The sequence below is a fragment of the Amblyomma maculatum genome, chromosome 9, assembly GCF_055883805.1.
Source record: "Amblyomma maculatum isolate TAMU_Amacu chromosome 9, ASM5588380v1, whole genome shotgun sequence".
In the NCBI taxonomy this organism is placed as follows: domain Eukaryota; kingdom Metazoa; phylum Arthropoda; class Arachnida; order Ixodida; family Ixodidae; genus Amblyomma; species Amblyomma maculatum.
The window spans coordinates 44863230-44887362 of record NC_139352.1 but is presented as its reverse complement, the minus strand read 5'-3'; the positions used below and the strand labels follow the sequence as shown (position 1 = coordinate 44887362).

Below are 24133 nucleotides of genomic sequence, written 5' to 3'. Positions count from 1 at the left end.
AATGTCCCATATTAAAGAACCCGACTTTTAGTACTTCTTGATTCCTCATCGTGCCTATGTACTTCATCGCGTCATAATTAAAGCTGCGAAGGGTTTCCTCCCATAAAGCGGTGCAAAGACGCATAAAAGAGAAGGCAAACTACTTAGATTACACTTACTCTCACTTAACTACTCATATCTGCTAAAAGCTCCTCACGCTCCATTCGTACAATAGTAGTAGGCTTTTCATGGGGCTCCGACCGCCAACGCATTTCTTCTCCCTTTGTCCGGGCCGGAAATTGCACTCGAGAGACCGCCTGATTGTAGAGGCGTTGGGTGCCCACGCAAACACAATGGAGCGGTGCAGTTCGCGGTAAGCTGAAGGCGTGAAACATCGTTTTAAGTGCGACTTTGCAACATTGAGTTGGAACCGCAATGGCTTAATCAAACTCATGTTGGCGACCTCTGCGCGTCTTGAAGGATCACCCGGAGAGTTTCATTTATTGCAGATAAAGTTCCAAGCAGCTTAAAGAATCCGCAGAAGCTGAGTGGGAGGCCGACATGGACCCAAAGGGACGAGTGGCTGTTTTGTAGCGTTGGTGGGCGTTCTTGGCGCGAAGGTGTCAATTCCGTCAATGTGAACATCTTTTCTCAGTTATCTGATTTTGGAAACTTGAAGCACAATAACAATGACGTTGTTTGGCAAAATACTTTGCAACGAATTAGGAAGCCCACGCAGGAGGAGAAGACGCGACACTAGTTCTAGCGACGCTGCACGTGGTATGTCGTTGATTGGTGCGTATTCATATTAGTTTGCGCAAATACATACATATATATATATATATATATATATATATATATATATATATATATATATATATATATATATATATATATATATATATATATATATATATATATATATATATATATATATATATATATACCTTTGTTACTCATCAAATTAACGAATTGTCATACCTAGGTTTTTACCACCACTGGCAAATAATCATCCACATGAACTTGACACTACAAGATGAACTGAGTCAGCTAATTGTAATATCGGTGACTGGAGCAGGGATAGTGATGGTGATTATTGTGGCGAAGATCTATGCACGGTTGAAAGATGCAGCTGTACGTATTGTATGGGAGGTTTATGTTTTAAGTGGTAGGAGATTCAAAAGAGAGATTATTCGAACGCAGCTTAATAACGAACCTTTTTGCTCCAAACAAACGTGCATACATCGTAGGTTCGTATATTTGTAGAGGCATCAGTTATGCCTACTTCTAAGGTACGAGTACGTTACTGGCTTAAAAGAGCACTGAAGGGTAGGTCGTATGAAGGCGGTCCTCAAGAAGAAACTATTCAAGCCTAATAACATCTGTGCTTCCAGGACCAAGGCATGGAACTCGTTTCATTAGCTACGACTGTTACATAAACCCGCAGTCCCCATAATAAACACACGAAAGTCCCAGAATCATGCCCAAGAACAACCCTTTCGAGACGATGAAATCAGAAAAAAAAAAATGGAGCAACCACAAGTACAGCAAATGAAATAAAACTAGGAGAAAATATATGCGGTGAGTCAGAGTGATAAATAAGTGGAAACGAATGTTGACGGAGCAAATAGACACTCAATGGCAGCACTTTCTTCTACCGTGCGCTTGCATTTTGTTAGGCTGTACGCAATACCAGATTTGATTAGGAAAACTAGATTACCATTTTGCGCGCGTTTACTTAATCTACCAAATTATTTTACCTTCTCTCTCTCTCTCTTTGTAACCGCAGGCGGCGGAGAAAGGGAACCTTCGTGAGTTCGAGCGCCTCTTCACAGCAGACGAAAAGCGGCTCCAGTTCCGAGACAGCCGAGGACGGGCAGCCGTGCATCATGCGGCGGCGCACAACCGAGTCAACATTCTCGACTTCATCCTCAAGCACGATGGCGGTGAGGCAAACGCTTCTCCTTTGCCAAATTTAGCTCACATCCAAGCAAGGCTCTGTCTTAAATGAAGACCAGACAAGAAACGAATAGACAACCCCAGAGCGCATACCATTCAGACCGGCAACAGGATATTTCTAGTGCTGCGACACAACTTTAAGTGGCGCCTGTTATAGTTATGACGACTGTAGCACTGTACGAACGTGGTATTTATTATACGCCCCGTTCCAGAGAAATTCCTCAGTCGGCGTTGGCGATGTTGAGATCGAATAGTTGCGAGCATGCCTGTGGCGGGTATAGTAAATGGCAGAATGGCAGCTGATGAGGCTGCGCACTGAACGTTCGGCGGTTTGTGTCACGTAACGAAACCACATCCCATGAAGGAGTTTACAGAAGCATCACACTCGGTGAAATGCGGATCGGACCCTCCTGGAACCTTAGCCCCTTAATCAGACATGCTACTTTTATGCCACGCAGGCGCATTCTTACGGCTTTGTTAAAGCGCCACTATATAGCTATGTGGGAATGGTCGTTTTGATCATATCGTATTTTACGAGTCTAATATAATAACCATGGGTGAAAATATTACACGCACAAATTCAAAATGTATTGATTAGACGAATAGCGAATTGCACGTACGTGATCAATGATCCGCAAGGCACGACAGTCGGAGTGAGGAGATGTTATACAATGTGGCATTAATAGCTTGAGTATTTTATAGCTTTCCTAAAAGGTTCACTTCTGTTTCCACATTAAACTTACAAATTAATGACCGCAACGTATTATGTGTTCTTACACTCGTAATCTAGTTTCATATACGCGTCAACGTGTTTTTAACACGTGTGTAAAAAATTAGTTGTGGTTTAGCTCTGGTTAACACCAGTTGAATTGTGAAAGCAACGGCGGAAGCTTCTTTCGCCTGGTACATTATTTCCTTACTTGTCTGCGTGTCGTAAGGGTAAAGAGAATGCAAATGTTTCTGGCAGGCTGATTCTGATATCACCCTCCCGTATGAAAGGAGCGACCCGAGTTGGCAGCTCCTGCCCATGGCATAGGGGTAACGCGAATTCAAATGAGACGGCAGGCTGATTAATGAGGGACCATGGACACGGACACGACATACAGCGAAGAGTGGATATACCTGGCGTAGTATTGTTTTCGCAATAAAAAAACGATTTACATAAGCGAAACGTCCACTTATTAGTGTAAGTTCCGTGTATAGCAATAAAAGTTCCACTTATATAAATGGATGTTCCACCAACTGCAACTTTTTCAAACCTATGTGGAACGTTCACAGAGACTGCTCACGCAAGTTCTTACCAGGGAGAGGTTATGAACCAAGAGGTTAGTACAGCTCTAGGAAATCGCGCCATGTTAGTACAATGGTGCGAAACTGTAAAGCTAAGAACACGTCATTAAGCGTTACATTTCCATTTCGGCGCTGCGGTGACCAATTTCACTTTTATCTCCGGAACGTTCAAGGTTTAACTCCCCAGTGCTTCTTCTAGCTAACAACTCATCGAAATCCTTTTCTGCAATTTTGCTAAAAAAGCTTATAATTTCATACTGAAAGTGTACAGGCGCTTCCAAGAGGGATGCTTGTGACAGAACTCGGGGACTCTTGTTTATATTCACTAGTGTGTCATTATTTTCTTAATTATTTTTCGAAACCAGTACGCACTTTATCTCAGTCTATTCTTTTGTAAAAGCGACAGAAGGAAATATTGTACCTAGAATCCGACTTCATAAATCCCACAAGGCCCTTTGAAACCGTAGAAACGATTTTAAGCCTATAGCAGAAAAGTTTATTTATGATGAAAGAAAACCTTCTCCGTGTAAATCTGTAAAAATGTCGCATGGATCCCGGAATTTAATTGCAAGTTCGCAATGAATGTATCTTTTTCCATGTAGTGTTAGCCCACAAGTGCACATTTGTCATGAACGAGAGTTGATATAAATTTAGGAAAATGAAAAAGAATAAAGAGGTTTCCAGGAAGTCGTCAGCTTACTTTGTAATTCATACTATAGACATCTTCGAGATGGTATCAAAATAAACCAATAAATTGCGGCGCTCGTTTTTCACTTTACTCCGACCCGGCCTCTAGGGAATCGCTATTTGATGGTATAGTATTTGGTAAAATAGACCAGCATTGCAGAAACTACCTGAACGCCCCCTCACAGCCAGATTAATCGCAGATCCAAATGTGTCAAAATAATGTCAATTTACTGTCACTGTTTTTATCTCACTATCATGCATTACATGATGATTATAAACAAGTGGAAATTCCAGCAGTAAAATACAGCCACTTGTTTAACCATGGTTGTCTGTACCGTCTAAATGTAGCGAAATTCGTCTACTTTGAGTTTTTTCGAAAACTGCTTTCCTGAGTTGGGAAAGATTTTTGGAACAGCCCTCAAGAACCTATTTCGCTAATGGATAGAGCAGGTACCTACCTCGAGGTTGGCAGCTGAACCCGAAAAACGTGTTTTCATTTATGCTATAATAGCATCACAGCCCATGTTCCGGGAAAAAAGCGTCTGTAAGGCAAATTTCTCATTTGTCTCCAAAGTTCATGTGGTTTAGTGACGTCAAGTACCCGCCAGCCAATCGGTGCTCTCCCAGGTCACATTGTAGGTGAATTCATGGGCCTATCGATCAATCAGGGGATTTTTGGCCTAGTTACCAGGGGCTCCTACAGTTGGCAATTGGAGGCGATGAGCCGAACGCTGACTTCTCGGTATTGTGTTTGATGTCACAAAACCGCGTGACATAGCAGGCTCCGCATGGGCTTGGCAGGGGCTTTCACGGTGTTCTGATAACGTCCATGAGATAATCAGCCTGCACCGAACAGTTTTACAAAGTGTTTGTAAAGAATTAGAAGCACTATAAGCAAAAAGAAAAGAAAATAAAAGTCTTCAAGCGGAACCTAACCTAACAAGCTAAATGCGCTACCTCTATTGCACTCCCCCCTCCTCTAGTGTAGGGTAGCAAACCGGTTACTGTTACGGGTTAACCTCCCTTCCTTCCTTACTCATCTTCCTCCTCCTCCTCCGCCTCCTCCTCCTCTATTGCACAGAGAAGTATTCATGCCGGCCTTTTGCAATAACCACATCAGCTCGTATAATTTTGAAAACGTGATTTCCTTCGGTGCTCTGGCTGATCAAATGATTACTACTGATGACGTGCTAGAAGATGCGGGCTTTCCCTTCGCTGAACGCCCTCACTACCGTCAGTCGCTCCTGCGCTGCTCCGGCCCGCATGGACAACGAATCATGGGTCACTGAAGCAATTGACTGACGACACTGGGAGCGTTGTTTAGAGTGCGAGTATTTCAAGAACGAGCCGCTTTTGGAATGAGGTAGCTAAAATGTTTTAAGCCACAACACCGTAGGAAATAGTGTTATTCAAATTCTAAATATTTATGGGGTTATTCGAACTTGAGAAGTGCAGCGATCTACCCAATATTAGAGTATGCTGTGAACATTGTCATCACAGTAACAATATTGAGTCATTGTTAATGTTGCCTGGGTAGCAGCCGGCTGCAAATCTCCGATTGAAACCATGGAACTACGTGTAACAGTTAAAGGATGATTATCCGATGTTAGCTAACTAGATCACCAGTAGACACCATTTACCTAAAGAAAGTGCCCGGCTTCTGTGGTACACCTTCTATATAGAAATCGCGTTGACGCACACAGTGCTGAAGATTAGAAAATTTTTTAGTTTATTCTTTTTGTTTTCTTCTTTTTCACTAATAATTGCCCTTTCCTGAGAAAACTCCGGCAGTTTTCACTTGTGCAAACATCAGTAAAATGCCCTATCTTAATAAGTTTTATGCGATAGCATTTAAGACCCCGTTCACTAGAAATCCCACTTCAGCGTTCGCGTTGTGAGTGAAAAATCATGATGCTGGTCCAGGCACGCGGTAGCTGGCAAATCACATGGACGCGCAATGACTGGACGTAGGATTGCCTCACGTTACGTTTGGCAGGCGCTGCCAACTCACCCCCTGCCTTCATATGGGAGGGTGATATCAGAATCAGCCCGCCGGGACCCTTGCATACATGTTACCCCTCAGCCACGCAGATAGGTTCTAGGTGCTTGGTTGAAGCGGGGCTTTGGTAGCCAATGCTATCGCGTCATAACCTTTAAGTGTCCGTCATAATTTCTGTTTCTGAACTTGTGACTACTGGTCTTTCGCGTACGCATGATGCAGAACATTGCTTGCTGTGACAAGTGAAATTCGAGCGAATGTTTCACCTTCTTCATTAAGTCAGTTTTTCAAAGCTCAGAACTTTAAACTACAGATATGATTAGCTTAACGTCGACATTTATTCCACATAGCATGTTAAACTTGTGAATATTCGAAGACGAGCGCGTATAGCGTACTTTCATTTGAAGGAAGGAAACAAAAAGATACACTGGTGGCTTTATGGCCCCCTGAGTCTTCAAAACATTGTTACTATAAGAGCGGATTTCCTAGATGTCTCCCTATGAGAGAAAAAGACAGTGTTGCACATAGACACAGAAACAGCTTACAAGCACCTCCCTAAAAGTTTTCACCCAAAACTGGGAACAAGCATTTCTTCGGTTCCGTGCCTTTCATGAGCGGGCAATTGAGGTAAATTGAATGCGTCATGCCAAAGCTCCGTAGTCATCTTATATTTTCGACATACTAGCGTTAGAGAAGAAGCGAAAAAGCAAACATAAACTGCATCAGATTCTGCAATACACGTACATTATGGGGGCACGTTAAGTCGAGGACGCCGAAAATTGGATTCCCTTCCGTTCCTAGGGAGGTCGGCCCAATTCAACTTCCCTTCGGGAAAGAGCTTCTTGACGTCACCCTGGTTCTCTATTCAGATAGAAACGCGTAAGCAAGAAGACATATTTTGCGCAGCCATGCATCCCTTTGCAGGCACTAAGAGTTTTTTTATGCTGGGGTGGAAAAATCGACGAGGCATCGAGTGTAAAAAAAGCGAGACTCGAAAAACAACGGTTCCGGCTGCGCGAAGGAAGACAAACGAACGCCCATAGAGGCGGTGATAAAGCACTTCTAGAGAGAAAACGCGCACTTTGGGTTTATTGCATTCTCGCACTACGGGCGAAGCTCTGCAGCTATTTGCAACGGTTTGAATCAAAGCAGTTACACTGTCGGTACGCACACTCTGCCAAAGGCTTCGTACAATACATTCATTTTGATCACTTACTGGTGCTATGGCAGACGTTGTGAGCTATGTATGCGCACCGCACCCCCCGATGAAGAGGCGTGTGAGGTCCCCTGGGAAAACAGCAGAGGCAACTGCCTGGTTATCTTTTGACCGTTGTAGGTACCACCACCAAAAACATGTACTTCGGTTTTAAACCCTTTTATGCGTGGCTAAATTTTTTTATTCAAACGCACGTTTGCTCGCGTCAGTAGCTCGTAGCAGATTCAAAAAACCAGACTTATCAAGTTTTCCTGGGAAGAGCACTATATATATATATATATATATATATATATATATATATATATATATATATCTGGTTATCTTTTGACCGGTGTAACTACTACCACCAAAAACATATTATATATATATATATATATATATATATATATATATATATATATATATATATATATATATAGCAAATTTATCTCAATCAAATTTGTTAGATAAGTACTGGAGTTATAGCGTGAACATGCTCTTATATTCTCTTTTATAATGCATGCCCGTTTTGTCCGAAATTAAAAGGATTCAAAACAGAGAAAAATATATTATTTTGGTGGAAAAATATGCCCGCGTAATGGTAGCAAGCGACGTCCTAGCAATATAGCTCTTTGATAAATATTTGCTGCATTTAGTAGATGCTGCATAAAACATTCCAGACTATCTCGTGAAGGACGTCAGACTGAGAAAGCAATGCCAATGCGGACTTTGCTGAATAAGTAGCCTGTATAAATGCGTGTTATTTACAGATATATCTGACTAGGCTCGCAGGCAATACATCATTCCTGCAACAGCCTCCTATCGTTTATTACTCAGTGTCCATGCCGGCATACCTGTATGACAGGTAACCGCATCCTAAAGAATGGGGAGCGGGTATAATTAAGTAAATTACGTTAAGTGTTATATTTACGCATGCAGGAATATGCTAAGTTAATGAGTGAGACCGGTTCATAGGATGAGTAAATAACCTTAGATTTCGCAGCATTCAACTAAGGGAGAGAAACTTGGAGATGAAGAGAGGTAAAAACTTCCCTCTGACCCTTTTCAATAAACTACTCAGCAGTAATGCACTTGAAGAAGTAACAAAACTACTATTCACTGTAAGTAAGATTCCTGCGGAAGGTGCAGGTATTCACTATATATTTTCAAAATGCCACGAAATATGTTTTAGCACCTCTTGAAGCAAGCCGGCTGTCGGTTTATTGTCGCAGAATTATGGGAAAGTGCGCGATCGCCCCCTTCGTCGAGGAAACAAAGGCGTCGGTTATTCAGAAGGGGAATGATTCGACTCATCTCCGCCGCCTTTAACGAACCACAGAAAGCGGCTTGGCACCGAAATCACTCCCTCCGTTATTGCTCGTATTGCATCCAGCCTATTGTGCTCCCCGCAATGTAAGACTATGATAATTGACCCGAAGTATGTCCAGATGAGGTTTGGTAAGCACTGCGGATCAGGAGTCGTAACATAATGGCACCTTATGGCGTGGCTAGCTGCACTGGCGACAGCATACAGTGGCGTTTGTGTGCCATTTCAAACGTACTGCGAACGAGCTCCGGAAGCATCTTTCATTGCACGAATGCTTAGTTTGTAGTGCGTTCAATGCTCGGCATGTGTTTCGATTGAATCATTAGGTACTGAATTCTCTCTTAATTCCTGCATTTTTACACCTTTTAACCGTACACCTTTTCCTCTAATCCTTCTTTCCGGAGATTTGTCTTCGGTTCTCTCTAGTCTGGTCATTCTCTAAATTTGTTTCATCACTTAAATGCATAGCAGTTTTTAGACCATAGCTGCCAGTGACCTCATAGAGTAGCCGTCTGAAGTCAGCCTCCACAAATGTTTGAAAAGTGTTTTAATTTAATCACGAGCACCTAAAGCACACACCACAAAAACGCAAACGTCTCTATGTCAAAACGTAACATAAAGATATTGAGAAGCCATATTGGGCGAGGCATTCCTTCTTGCTTTCTCTCTGACTATTAATGGAGACACACTATAAAATGCCAATACATACAGCTTCATACTTTCTCAAAAACAAAATGAAGAGAAAAATTGTGATCACTCTTTTCTTTTTCGAAGCTTCAGCTCTCAAGGCGAGATACACACCTCCAATCCTCCTCCTCGGCCGTTTTGCCTGAGTGAGCGAATTTCATGCTGTAGCAAGGTACTCGGTCATAGGTCATGGCAATCGGTCATCTTGGACATATCAGTCTGTGTCATCAATCTAATGATAGCCATATACATTGCCATAACCACCGTACGCATGATCATAATCATCAGCTCATCTACGCCTACTGCATGGCAAAGGCCAACTGCAATCATCGTCACTGCGCAAATATTCCCGATCACATCCTGCCATCCAATTCTCTGCCGTCCATCGCTACAGTTACTGTTTCTTTCTACACCGCAGACGTGTGAAATTATATGGTATCTCTTCTTCGGATTGCATGTCATTTCCATTCCCTTTTCCTCTTCTTTGTTTCATCCAGGGTGTCAATAGCTCTCATCTGCTCACTATCCCGCCTTGTCTCTCTCTCTTTTATTGCACTTAACCATTAGCACCATCACAATCACTAAAAAACCTAACTACATTCTCTGCCGTAGAGTGGCCTCTCCCGTAGCCATCCAGTTAACCATGTTCTGTACCAGCTGTTGCCACCATATCCCATCAACCCTTCTAACTTCATCCCTCCCCCAACTTTCTGCCTCCCTCAATGCTTCTTCCCGCTTGTGCGGCTCACTGGATGTACGGCGCTCGATGGCTGAACCGGAGGACGCGGGTTCAAATCCGGGTCGCGGCTGTCGCTTTTCGACGGAGCAAGGCATCCTTGTAATATGTGATGTCAGAGCACGTTAAAGACCTCCTGGTAGTCGAAATTTCTAGATCGCTCCACGACGGTGTCTTTCACAGTCTGAATCACTTCGGGATGTTAAACCACATAAACCAAATTAAACCATGCTATATTTGCCTCCTCTTGGAAGTGAGTCGGTTAACCTCAGCGACAATCGGACATCTTGCCTTGCCAGAATAAGTATTGTCATATGCGCACTCATTCTCGTCCCTAGTCCTAACATATTCGTCACGCAGCATGATCCATTCAAAGCAATACTGTCGAATAGCCAAAGTCGGCCTATGTCGGTAAACTACCGCGGTTTAATTAACTGAGGGATAATTTTATTTAAAATGGAGTTGCCTTTGGTAGATTATTATTATTATAAAATGCCCAAATATGAAATTAAGGTATGACTGCTACTTTGTAGCTTTTACAAGCAAACTGAGAAAATGTAAACACGGTTTTTGTGTATAAGCTGTCCTGCTAGACTATGCCCAATACCACTATAAACGTTAGGGTAATCATGGATGAGTTAGTTCCTCTATTTACATCCCCGCCGGGGTGGCGCAGTGGTTACGGCGCTTGACCACTGTTCCCAAGGACGCGGGATCGAATCCCGGCCTCGGCGGCCGCTTCTCGATGGCGGCGAAAAGCAAGGCGCCCGTGTGCTGTGCGATGTCAGTGCACGTTAAAGAACCCCAGGTGGTCGAAATTTCCGGAGTCCTCCACTACGTCGTCTTTCATAGTCGCTTTGGGACGTTAAGCCCCACAAACAAAACAATCAATCTATTCACATCGCGAATCTGAATCCAGTGTGACAGAAAACTTTTGATTTTAAACTTGGGATTTTGAAAGCTCGAGTCTTGCTTCAAAAAAGTGAAACAATTGTTTTTATTGAAAGTAAACAGAAATAAAATAATCCTAAATTACCATGTAAAAGCTAATATAAAACCTCTTGCCACATTGTACGGGAGGCTTCTTCCAATGGTTTCTGTCTCCCGTCCACGTGCGCAGACCTGATGATGCTGGACTACGAGGACAACACGCCCCTGCACAGCGCGTGCGAGCACGAGGCCTGCGATGCCATCACGTTCCTGATCGAGAACGGGGCCGACACCAGCGTGCTCAACAAGAACGTCCAGAGCCCGCTCCACTTGAGCACGCAGCTCAACAAGGTCAAGTCGCTGCAGGTATGCTTTCACCTGGCGTATTAGGAATTGCTATTCTTTCGTTTACTCGCTGCTAATGCGAATATCATAGCTGGCTTTATATGAGAGAAGGCGTACGAGCATACGTGTATAATTTTTTTTCTGCTGTCCCTACAATGCTCGCCTCAGTGTACGCTGCTGCTCATAAAATATCCTCATAAAACGTTATAAAGAAAGAACAAGGGAGGTAGAGGGGCTCTCTTAATGGCATTCGTTTGGCTACATTCCCGGGGCATCAAAACAAACACTTCTTATTAGCACGGCTGCCACCACGCGCAGGCAAAATCACCGCGGGAAATTTGAACGCACTGTCGATTGGTTACGTCCTTAAGAACCAGTTCCTCGAATGAAAACAATTATTGTAAAGAAATCAATTTTTTTTTCAGTGGCAAGGAAGAGGCGTTTTTAATAATCAACCTGTTTGTACATAATCTCTCTGAACTACCTGTTTCGCTAAACATACTAGTTAAAACTTTGCCCTTTGACTTACACGACGTCCCCTATTGGTGGTCGATTGATGATATTAGTTCCTGATATCCAGAAAAGCGGGGCAAGAAGTGAAAATGTCACATTTTTTAAAAGTGCCTAATGATGAGCGCTTGCTTGCGCGTCGCTATCTCTGAAAAGAGTCGATCGTATTCCAAAACGAAACTGCTTTGTTAGCACATTAAAAAAATGAATAAGGAAAGCTTTGGCTGGCACAACTTCAGCCTTAGTGTAGGTAATGCACCTTGAGCCCCTTTCAGGCAAAATAGAAAAAAATTTGATAATGCTCTTCTGCCGTGTTATTCGTGCTGCTTCCAAGCGACGGACATAAGCACCTTATGACAATCAGAATCCATTGTTTTTTGTTTTGTTTTTTTTTTTTTGGTTTAGAAAGTTTAACGTTTCGAACCGAGCCAAGCTATGAAAGACGCCGTAGTGGAGGGCTCCGGAAATTTTGACCACCTGGGACAATCCATTCAGTTGAAAACTGCAACTGGCTTCAATGCTGAAGGCCTTCAATGTTGCAATGTTGGCTCGCAACAAAAAAGTTAAAAAAGAACTGCCAACGTATATTTAAATATAACTATAATAATACTTGGGCTGTCTCAATTACACAATATATCTGCCTTTCTGCGTAACACATTCGCCTAGACCGTACCTACGTATATGCGGTAATCTCGTTGATCTTAAGTTATTGATATTGATGGTTAGAAAAAAACACCCGGTACAGTTTGGTAAAAAGCTACACAGCCCAGCTTACTAATAAGGAGGCATAAGGTGAACGGGTCCAACTACGCTTTCTAGAAGAAAACCGGCTCTCTGGGGCCTTAATAATATCTATAATTGGCATGTTGCCGAAAGCAAAAGACGGACTTATCAGCAAGATAGTTGAATTTTAAAATTTACCATCATTTTACCGAGAAAAACGCCTTTTACCGCCGCTTTAAAGTGAACAGCGGGGAAGCATATATCCTGCAGGATCTGTGCAAAAAGTCGATGTCGAAAGCAAGAGGTTTGCTTGCAAAATCACCGGGCGAGAGCGGCACCTGTGTTGCTGTTGTTTTTTTTTTCTTTTCTATCGTATAATACCTCTGTGTTTGAGCAGAGTGATATCGCGATTCCAGCTCGTTACGTTGTCGCTAGAGACCAACTTCTATACCTCCTCCAATGTTACTTTAACACGTTTCAAATATCCTTGGCTTGAGAATAAAATATGCTTGGCTTAGAGACAGGCCAGGCCACAAGTTGAGCCGATACTAGACTCGCACTGGGAGACAATGGAAGCACGTAGAACTCGTTTAGCGGAAATTCTCCACATTTTTAACAACTTCCTCCTACCATTGCAACACTCAGATATTCACTTTGGCATAAGACTTGGTGACAGCAAGAGGAAAAGTAAATAACAAACCGAATGCCTAGTGCCTGATATAATCATCGCCATCACGCTCCGTGCCTCGTCGTGTTTCTAAGAACATCGCCGGATCATTATCATCACGAAAACAAAATTATAAAAGCAATATTGCAGTGATACCGAAGTAAGGTTCCTTTTGGTCCATAACCGAACAGCCTGTTTTGTCGCCGTGCATGTGCGTCCTACTCGCGTTTTCCTTTCCGCAACTTTCTGAATGCAGAACTTTCTCATCCGTTGCGGCCCCTTTGTTGTTAAAGCAACTGCGACTGTGTCCCGAGCTCCAACCAGAGAGAGACGCTTCGTTGCACCTATTATTCTTGTGGTATCTCACTCGCGACCCGTTCGTTTTAAAAGAGAATGTTAATAGTTAAGAAATACCACATTGAAGGCAAACTTGTTGGCCAGAATAATGTAAGTATTTTATAGTATAGTTCCGCTCCACTTCCTTTTTTTCCAGTTCCACGCTTCTTATCGCCTTGATAACTTAGCCTGCAATTTCCAAGTGGAACAAATGCGGTTTCATTCATCAAATAATTCTTATGCGCTGCAATAGATAACAGCAAAGAACTTAAGTAAGGAAATTCAATAATGTGCCGACATTTACTAAATAAAATCGCACGGAACTGTGGCAAATTGTGCCGCCCTCATCCTAGTTTCTGCTGGAACAGCGTAAACTGTTCTTTCTTTATACTCTATCCCTGAATTTCTTCGCAAAGCTACCAGAGCTGCGATGAGTGCAGAGGCAACGTTCCGGCGATAGAGAATGTAGTGCGAGTATGAAATGGCCATGTGAGCACGTGGGATGCGCATACGCGAAACGCTAATCAAAACGGAGCCTTAATAAAATACGTTCGCGTTAAATATGCTATATCTTGAGTTTAGCATTCGCGTCTCGTGCATATGATAAAATTGCGTGGCCACCATGGCGGCATGCTTCGAAGCTGGGCATCTCGCTTCGGAGTGAACACCTCGTTCCTAGTGCGTTTTTCGGCATTGTTTACCCATCAAAGGCACATCAGGCTTTCGTTTGGCCTCATCGCACCTACAACAAGGTCCATGAGCGCCAAGTATCTCTAAATTTTTATTTCGGTTCATGATTCTGTCTCTCCGTGACCTAAAAAGTTCATTTCATCTGCAAAAATGATTTCAGTCCAGAAAATAAGATAGCGCCATTAAGCTACAAACTGTCGCCACGGTCTCGTTTACATACCCTAAGTAAATGCCCGGATGTGATAAAGAGTGGCAACAGCGTGACGTCATGGAAAATACTAGTCTCAAGCTTCTGAATTTTTTTTTTTTTTTTTTTTTAGTGGCCAAATACATAAAAGGCGTCTCTGTTGCAACCATATCTGTATAATCCTTAGCAGATGGCGTGCACACGACGCGGCGGGTTGGGACTTGGAACACGCTCAATGTACTCTAGATATTGGCTGAAGACGTTTCCTGGCTTGCAGAGTGCTGCAAGTTAGTCTTGGGATGGAGTATATAAAAACGCTTTCTTAGGTGGTCAGAGCCAGCCAAGAGGTAGCCTCACGTTCGCGAAGTCTTTAATTCGATCTTGTGTACCACCGGGTACTGACCTGTTCATTAAAAAAATAGAGTTCATTTCTCACAAAGTAGTGCGCGGCTCTATAGCGGATAAAAATGCATAAAATAATGCGGCTATCGTACTTCATCACTCATTCGCTGAAAACTATATCGTCGATGTTCCAAAGTGCGGCTTACGTGGCAAAGCCCTTTGTGGTGCTTTTATTTTTACATAAGCTGAGATAAAACCACAGTTTCATACAAGCTTTTCATCCCATAGAAGACTATCTGCAGACCAGTGGAAGTTTTTACCCATATTTTCATAGGAGAGGACAAGGCGATATAGGACATATATCGTCGCTTCTCCAACATGCGATGCAGGTGCTCAATCCACACTGCTGCGGTAGTGCAATCGAAGGCGTCGACCAATGGCATACTTCGGCTTTTCGGCGGTCATTGCCTCCAATCCCGAAATTTCCTTTTTATATTGAGCCATTCGTCCTGTCATTTTCTACTACATTTTTAGAGCGCGAACACCGATTTAAATTGGCAACCACTTCATAAAACTCATGTATTCATACGAGAAGGACTTAGTATATGAGCCCTTTATTGGCTTGCTTATTCTCTAGCCTGCTGTGTTATCTTCTAGGTTGCAACGCCTAAGATTTCAAACCATATTGCTAAACCCAGTTCATCAATTCGGTAGAAACCCAAACTAGAATGTTTTCATGGTTTCAAACAAATGTTTTGTGCTGAAATCTAGCTTACATTAGATGATAGCCTATATGCTTTTATTTTGCCGAACGATGCAAGCCCTAGAGCATCCGCTTGGGAGAAACACTTTCAAGTCCATTTACGATCGGCGTTATGATGCTCGCCTAGATGTATCCACAGAATCCACGGATAAAAGAAAAGAACGTTGTCCTAAATAGCGCGAAGACGGGGTCTGCTCGCTTTTATACGAGCAGTAAAGAAGGTCGCCGGAAGGTTGCTGTTATGATATAGCGAGCCCATATCGGGACCTTCCTCTACAACGGCGTTTTTTGTGTTACTTTTTAAATGTAACGTGATCGCTTTTATATGGCCCCTAGCATTCGGGCTTTGGTAAGTGCCACCAAGTTCAAGATAGAGTGCATCTTTTTGGCGGTTTGTAAATTCAAGGAAATCTGCGCCATTTTTGTTGCTTCCCTCTCAAATCATCGTCAAACTTTATGGGCTCGATGGAGCGTTGGTTAATACCGTACCTGAAAGAAAGGGGAGTGGTGGGCCGGATAAGGTGGAGGGGTTATCTTTTAAAGAAGTGAGAGATTTTGTGCTCTATTTCTCTTACGTTCAAAGTGGCAGTCGCGATATATCACGCACATTTAAGTGAAACGTGCCTCTCAAAATCTTTTGGATCAACGCATAAAAACTCATAGGTATGGTCATGATCGAGCAATTAATCTGTTCACCACATGTACTCTACACACAATAATACGAATAATTGGCGGAAACTGTGTAAAAGTAGCTTTAATTTTTCTCAGAAGACCAAAATTCTTTCATATCTGAATAAAATAATTTTTTTCTCGCATCCATATAACGTAAAGAAGAGGGAGCTGAAAGTGATGGAACGCGTTTCATATGATTTACCTATTGGAATGGTTGAACATATTTCTATTCGTTTATGCTAAAATAACCTAATCATTCCGCTGTGAAGTTACTCCTACACTGTCGCTTAGCACGTCCTGGGCACGAGAATGATCTATTACACAAATTCATGGCATTCATTAAGTCCAAAACAGCTTTATGATTAAGAAAGCATCTTTGTTTTACCCAAATTGACAATTTTCGGGCGTAGTTAATGAGTGTGGCGTAGTAAAATATTCTGTTTTCTTTCATCTTTTAGCACTCCTTTCAGTGCGTGATTCTATCGCATTTGTGTTTTATATTTTGTTGTGAACAAGTCGGAGTGCTTCTTTTTGTTCGTCATTTCGTTCTTTTACTGACATGGTTGGATTCTCTAAGCATCAATCCACTCCCATTAAAGCTCCACTGCACTCCTCTTTCTCTACTTGGGCCGAAAAATTCAACATCGCGACAGAAGATAAATTGTTTGGTTGTAGCCAGGCCAAATCAGTGCTGCTCAAGAATAAAATAAAGGAAAGCCCTTTACATAGCATTTCGCTTTTCAGCAAGCACGTCAGCGGTGACATTTGTAACAAGAGGAAATCTGCGGGGCGTGCCACTTTCTTTTTTAACTTTTGGCAAGCATTTATTGGTTGTGTTTTGTTTAGACCTGACATGACACAGGGATTACATTATAGTGAAGTATTTAAGTTCCGATGCTCCGTTGGCCATTAAACGGTCCATTCTAAGTTTTCAAGAGAACGTGAAACAGACTTAGAACAATCAAACCGCAATGGTGACATTAAGGGTGGGGAGGGGCATCGTCTACCCAGAAAACAATTTCTTTGAATGAGTGCGCCGGTTGTGCGGGTGAAAATGGCGCGTCCATTATTGCAGGAACTTGTCAAGCACAGGGACAAGTTGGACACCAATCTGCGGAGTAAGCATGGTCGCACGGCGCTTCACTTGGCCGCCATCTACGACCACGCCGAATGCGCTAGGATACTGGTAGGTTGTACCTGGTTTGCTGTGGCTGTTGCAGATCTTTTTTTTTTTTTTTCACAAATAAATGAGTCTTTATTTACTTTACTGCTCCCACCGACTTCCGAAACGAGACCGACAAACAGTCCTAGGTCGCGAAGGTCCCGGCCCCCTTCATCAGGCCTACGTGCCAGGAGAGGGGAGTGGGAGGCGTCCTAAATTGGTGGAACATAAAGTTTCAATCAATCAATTAATCAGCCACTCAAACAGTGACTACATTACAACTTGTCTACTTCGTTTTTTTTTTTTTTTTTTTTTTGCAAATCTGAGTTTACTCATTTTTTGTCATTAATTATTATGCCATTGAACGTGTAGGATAACTTGTTAATTCTCCGCAACTTTATTTGAAGTTTTCAATCTCCTCGTCGAAACTCTCCCAATAGTGAAAAGCACGTGCACCATTATTTAACTGGTGAGTAATCGTGGTTATTTGAATATTGGCAAGCTTTTAGGAAGCAACTCCTTTAGCAATGGTGCTGTATTAATCAGGTATTTTCTCGTTTGTTTTTCATGCCTAACGCAAGTTTGTGACAGGAAGATTCGCGCTTTTCTACGCACTGTAATACGCTACCGTTGTGAAATGAAGCTTTTGTTTATTGTTCTTTAAGAAAAGGTGTCCAGCTGCTTACATCATAATCCTACTAGGGGCTATAGAGAATGTATTTGTGCCCAGCTGTTTAATAGCGTCACGCTCTGGTTGGCTGTAGTAATGGTACGGTCGCAGCCAATCCGAACGTTTCTGAGCTAGCTCCTTTCTGAATTCAGCCCTTGGCTACTATATCGGCTACAAATATACCTCCCCAACGCTGTTTCGGTGTGCTGACATAGTATGAAAATTCATTTTGTTAATAAACTAAACTCATGTCTGGCAGCGCCTTTTAGAGTCCCGACAAAAAAAAAGAAGAATGAAGTCCATAAAGTAGACCAAGAACACAACAGTCAGGAAAACGCAGCAGGGAATGAAGTACACACATGAAGTGATGAGTGGATGATGGGACAATGAGGGATGATTATAGGGAGGAAAATAACCTATAGGAAAAATTTGAATAAGTGAGTAAATACTCACTGATGTCCATCTAACCGCAGACTTACAACTACAAAGGTAAGCTGTACAGCTTTCTCAGAAACTTCGTAGTTGAGCTTAAGATTTTGGGAAAGCTTTATAGATTTCCTTTGTAACCGTATAAGGCTGCGATTGGGTGGATGCCAATGGGTAATTGCTTCCTTATTGCAAACCTACTCCATCTTGGGGGATTTCCCTAATTTCGACCAAGAACAATTAGAATTCCGCATGTATGCCTGAAAATTTGTTTTCTTTTTACGCCATTCCAGCTTAGCCAATTTGGAGCATCGCCCAAGATAACGTGCGACAACGGCTACTACCCCATTCACGAGGCGGCGAAGAATGCTTCAGCCAACGCCATTGAAGCATTGCTTGAGTGGGGTAAGTTCGACCCGTTTTTGTTAAACTGTGCACTGGCTAACAGTGCAAATAACAATCTTTCTTTGCCCTAAACATAGTTTGTACAAGTTCAATAACGATATTTTTATGCCACTTCTCAGCTTATTACATTCTCCCGACTGTAAGAGAGCACTATGGTAAGAGAAGCACTATGGAAAGTGTTTCACCTACTAAGCAGATGGGTGCTTAACAGCACTAAATGGGAAAATGTATATCCGCTGCAGAGGTAGTTCTACCTTGAGTGAAAAGCTGTGCCGTCTTGTAAAACGGGTGCAAAGTAGAATTAGCACTCTGGTAGAAGTCACGCATTTCTCAACGGTATAGAACATCTCAATTTCAAAAATACGGCCGTAGATTGATTCTGACGTGCACTCAGTGTTCCGATGAAGACCAGGTTGCACATGTTGATGTAAAATAACTATAACGAATATTTTGGCAGTGGTGCCCCGCCGGGGTGACACAGTGGTTACGGCGCTTGTCTATTGTTCCCAAGGACGCGGGATGGAATACCGGCCTCAGCGGCCGTTTTTCGATGGAGGCGAAAAGCAAGGCGCCCGTGTGCTGTGCGATGTCAGCGCACGGTAAAGAATCCCAGGGGGTCGAAATTTCCGGCGTCCTCCACTACAGCGTCTCTCATAGCCTGAGTCGCTTTGGGACTTTGGGACGTTAAACCCCACAAACCAACCAACCTATTTTGGCAGTGTTCATATTTTGGTCGTTAGAGTCATCGTGAACTTTATTCAACCCTTCTGTGCGCTGGGGAGTCTTCTTTGACTGTGATTCGTAGCTTCGTCAGTGTTTCAAGATTTGTGCGGACCCGACATTCCTAGCCTCTTGTCTGAATCAGTTAAATACGATCTTTTCTCTGCAGCTGTTGTAGCTCACGGTAAAGCAAGAGATGTTCTAGCATTGTAAAAAATAGCGACAATTGCGCTTTTAGTGCCGCCCGGCGTCTGCGCTCAATGGGCAGGGAACTCTTGACAGCTGTGGAGAGGAAACTCAGCTGAATTACTTTCATAAGGATCAGCATAGTTACGCGTTGCGCTGCACTTTATGGTAGCTAGCTACATGCCAACCGGAGCTGTCAATCCACATTTATGTCTTCAGTGAACTACAGACGATGAATTCTTATGTAATAAAGAAGAAAAAAACTATGTTGTGCGCTGCCCCCGAGAGGTGGTCCTAAATATACGTAAAAACGTGGTCATATAAACAAAAGCTATGGCGCTGGAATCTAATGGCACAGACCCACCCGCGATCGAGGGCATAATTCCTTAACACTATGATGTGCATGTTGTTATTGTGATTGAAGGAAGGAGAAGTAAATGCACGGACCTGCTACTGGCTCTAGGTGAGCTACCACCGCTGCCTCACGCGGACAGTGAAAAGTTGAAAGAAAGAAAAAGGAAAGAAGGTAGGAAAGAAGGGAAAAGAAAGAAAAAGGAAAGAAATAACAGAAAGAAAAGAAGGGAAAAAGAAAGAAAAGAAGGAAGGAAAGAATGAAAGAAAGTAGGAAGAAACGAAAGAAAGAAAGAAAGAAAGAAAGAAAGAAAGAAAGAAAGAAAGAAAGAAAGAAAGAAAGAAAGAAAGAAAGAAAGAAAGAAAGAAAGAAAGAAAGAAAGAAAGAAAGAAAGAAAGAAAGAAAGAAAGAAAGAAAGAAAGAAGGAAAGAAAGAAAGAAAGAAAGAGACGCGCGTCGCAACAGCCGCCTTTTCGTTGCCTACCACTTATGGATGTATATGCTGGTAGTCAAATTTGAGCCTAGCTCGCGACCCGGCTTCGAACCGACAAAATAGGCACCTCTAATTCTATGCCTTCTCCAGCTGTGGCATCAAAATTGTGGTGCAACCGTTTAGAGTGCCAGGCAGTGGCATATATAATTTTTTTTCTTCGCATAATCCGCTAGTCAAGGTGGAGGCTGTCTCGTGAAAGGAACTCGAACCAACGACATATGTTCCTCCAGCTGTACGCCTTCAGATCGATGCTTCGACGATTACGGCACCCAGACATCGCGTGAAGCATGGCAGTCTACGTCAGTTCGAAATCACGCAGATATACTTAGTTCAATATCAGCAGAAAGAACCTCAATCAATGTCGACAACCTCACTGGAAAACATTTCAGTCGTAGGTCTATAAGCATATGCTTTCGCATTCCTGCATATACGCAGTCCTATGTTTCTCCGCAGAATTTTTCTTTTCTTAGCCTTTTTTCATTCACCGCTGAGCATGTACACCCCACATTGTTCAGCAAAAACGGGAGTATACAACCAACAAAACGTTAACTAGTGAACGTGACAAAGAAAGAAATAAGTAATTATGGCGAAAATGTTAATTCGTTCGTAAATTATGCTGACATAAAACTCTGCAGGTTTTATGTCAGCGGGGACCTGGCGATTTAAAGCTCGCAAACATGAGAAAAGTGAAGCACACAGCTCGATTGCAAAGAAAGGATAAGAAACTCCGTACAATCGAAAAGGAACACTTCAGAGCCCTAGTGCTAACCACAGCACGTGCACAATGGCTGCATTTTTTTCATACAAATTCGACTAACATATCTCATAATATTTATAATCATGTTCTTTGCAACTTGAAGGTGGCTAGGGTATTTTAAAATGCTATACGGAAGGCTTGTTCAGAGATTGCAATGTGCAACGCTGATACTTTGCAGGCGGGTTTTGTAACCCTATCTTATTGTATCTGATGTTAATTCACTGAAAGAAAAAGTTCAATTCCTTAATTTTGGCATACGTGCGCGATGACAAGGTGCGTGAATTGCCATCAGTTCGGAGGTCCTTCAAGCACCTATCCACTGCTTGTATAATTCTAACAAAATCAAGCCGCTATTACTTTATTTTCGTCTTTCATAGCGTCAAAAAACAGTCTACGTTATTCATTGCATCTTTGATGAGGTGAGAATATTAGCGAAACTTGTCATACTATAGACGTTCGGTTTGTTTTTTATGGTAGCCGGTAAGGAGCCTCTTTTCTACATCCTGTATGCTCACTTTTAAAGCTTTCTTATCATATTTCGGAAACAAAATCAGTCGCTATTCTAACCCTTGGCGGTTTTGAAGAATGCCAACATACTTACTCTTGCCATGCATTAATGGAAGATACATCATTATCGAACACCTAGCATAAAAGCCTCAAACAAAAATATTGTTAAAAGAAAGAAAAGGCGCAGGTTCAGGAAGGTAATCATATTTCTTTCACAAGCTGCGCCTTCGTACTAAGCTTCTACTTTCTTCTCCCCTTCCTCTTCTCCAGTGCAGAGTAGCAGGCCAGATTTGAATTATTCCAGCCAACCTCTCTGCTTTTCCTTTCAATAAATCCATCTATCTGTCTACGCATTGTCTTCATATTCGTTTTATTCGGCTGAAGAGATGGAACATAACTGGTACATATAATGTCGGCACAGGCTTTTAGTGAAACAAAACATGTAATTAAAGTAAAAAGGAAAAGGGTCTGAATCGAGCAAAGAGGTAAACCCTTCAGGTAGATTCGATATACTCTGTCAGGTTCAAAACAAGCGTCTAGTCACGTGCGACCTAAACTAAAAGCGTTAAAAAAAAATAGAGGCAACATTCGTCTTAAAAAAAAAATTAAAACTAAATGCGTCTCCTAGTCGGGTAAAATCTTACGTTAGGTCTTCTTCTTGTTCCTCTTCTCAAAGTTAGGCATGATTTTTGCTGAAGTTCACTCTCGAAGAGCTATCCTAGAAGACTTGCTTATGTTGGTAGCGAACATTCCACTCCGTCAGATTACTGATGTCCGCTTGTTAAGCACAAAGAAAGCATTCGAGCGTTCTTGGAGCTGCTCTCTCAGATATAGCGCGTTTCTTCCGCCTGGAATAGTTTTTCTAACGGAGCAGAATAAAGCTTTTTTTATATCTTCTTTATAGATTTTACCATACGCCCATATTATAGCAAAATACATTTAAATAAATCAAGACCTAACTAAGATTGTGTTTAAAGACTGGTTTTAAAGTTTCAGGAATGTGTTCCTGAACGCGCAAGTAGAATGTATTCATCCCCTGCGAATTGTATTTTTGTTACATTTGCTTATAATGGTGTTTGAACATGCGCTTGTAGCTGCCAATAATAAAAATTAAGACAAACAATAATAGTTTGTCTTTATATTCCTTTTTTTTTTGCATTAGGCATTCCATTGTGCAGCGCATTAATTATAAACTGAGAGCCTGGTTTAGGGGGCAGAAGGGGCGGCTTGTAAGTATAAGATAGGTATTTAACTAAAATAATGGAGCCAATCTACATTCAGTGCGTTTTTTCGAAGGGGTGAGTATGCGCCACAGACAAGCGATGGCCTGTTAGCTTCATCTCGATAAAAGGAACTATAGTATGATGCAGCTTAAAAAAACATCAGTTGCCATCTACAGTACTTGCGTGCGGGCTAGTTAGTTCAATGACTCTGGAGACCTATGACGCTGCATAGTTACTCACAAACACAACACACACACACACACACACGAGTTACAGCAAGACGTTCACACCGATGATCTGCCCTCTATAGGTCAGGCATGAGATGCGGCACCTGCATTACTCCACTGAACAGGAAACAAAATCAGTTTTTGAAATTTGATTTTCTTACGAAGCCGCGAGAGTCTACTTACGAAGCCGCGAGAGTCGAAAATCAGCAGCTGGAAATCTGGTAAGCTGCATACAGCTTTTAATTTAGTCAACCTGACACGCTTTAACCAGAAACTATTTTTTGTCCCGCAGAAGTTGTCTGTGGCGGTTACTGCAGACACTTACGTTGTATTTGACTATAGATGTAAACACGGCTTAGTGTGTCCCCTCTCGTAGTTTCATCGTCTGAAGAAAGAAGAAAACGATTCACTGGCAGGAGATACCAGCGCGCACGTACAGCTGGTGGGTGAGCTAGATGTTCGCCTCAGCAGCGCAGTCGCAGCGCTTGAGATTGAAAATATATTCCTTCTGGAGAGCACGCTATGGGTGAGCTCGCTAAGTTGCTTTGTTGCTACGGTCCTGCTTTTGTGCTTCGAATTTGACCTGCTGCCAGTCGTCCTGGCCAGCTTAATTGACAGAGCGAATTGGCCGGGTAGGCGCACTTCGAGATTTCAGTTCGCAGTTTTCTCTGAACAAAAACGTTCATGAAAGGATTGCGGCGTTCTCCTGCAGTCTATGCTGAAAGGTTTATGTCGGTAATGTTGTTTTGTTATTTTATTTTTGTTATATGGCTTTGATTTGGAAACATCTGGGACGGACGTCCAACCACTTTCTATTCATGTTCCATTCAATTTCAAACTCCTTTATATTACGTCGTAGACAATAGCACGCCGCCTATAAATAAAAAAACTATATGAAAAGCGAGAACTTTGTGTGAATAGTGTACAGCTGAATTAGTAATAAGTACTTTCTTCTTGGCGAGCTGCCTGTTATTTGCACCAG

General features: G+C 42.4%; 1 protein-coding gene across 1 annotated transcript in view; it reads left to right on the top strand.

Annotated features, from left to right (window-relative positions):
- TrpA1 (Transient receptor potential cation channel A1) overlaps positions 1 to 24133 on the top strand; it is a 148932-nt gene that overhangs the window by 58000 nt on the left and 66799 nt on the right. The window contains exons 2-5 of the mRNA XM_084578684.1: positions 1769 to 1925; positions 10980 to 11155; positions 17100 to 17210; positions 18576 to 18687. Of these exons, the coding sequence (XP_084434810.1) occupies positions 1769 to 1925; positions 10980 to 11155; positions 17100 to 17210; positions 18576 to 18687 (556 nt within the window). The remainder of the gene's footprint in view (positions 1 to 1768; positions 1926 to 10979; positions 11156 to 17099; positions 17211 to 18575; positions 18688 to 24133) is intronic.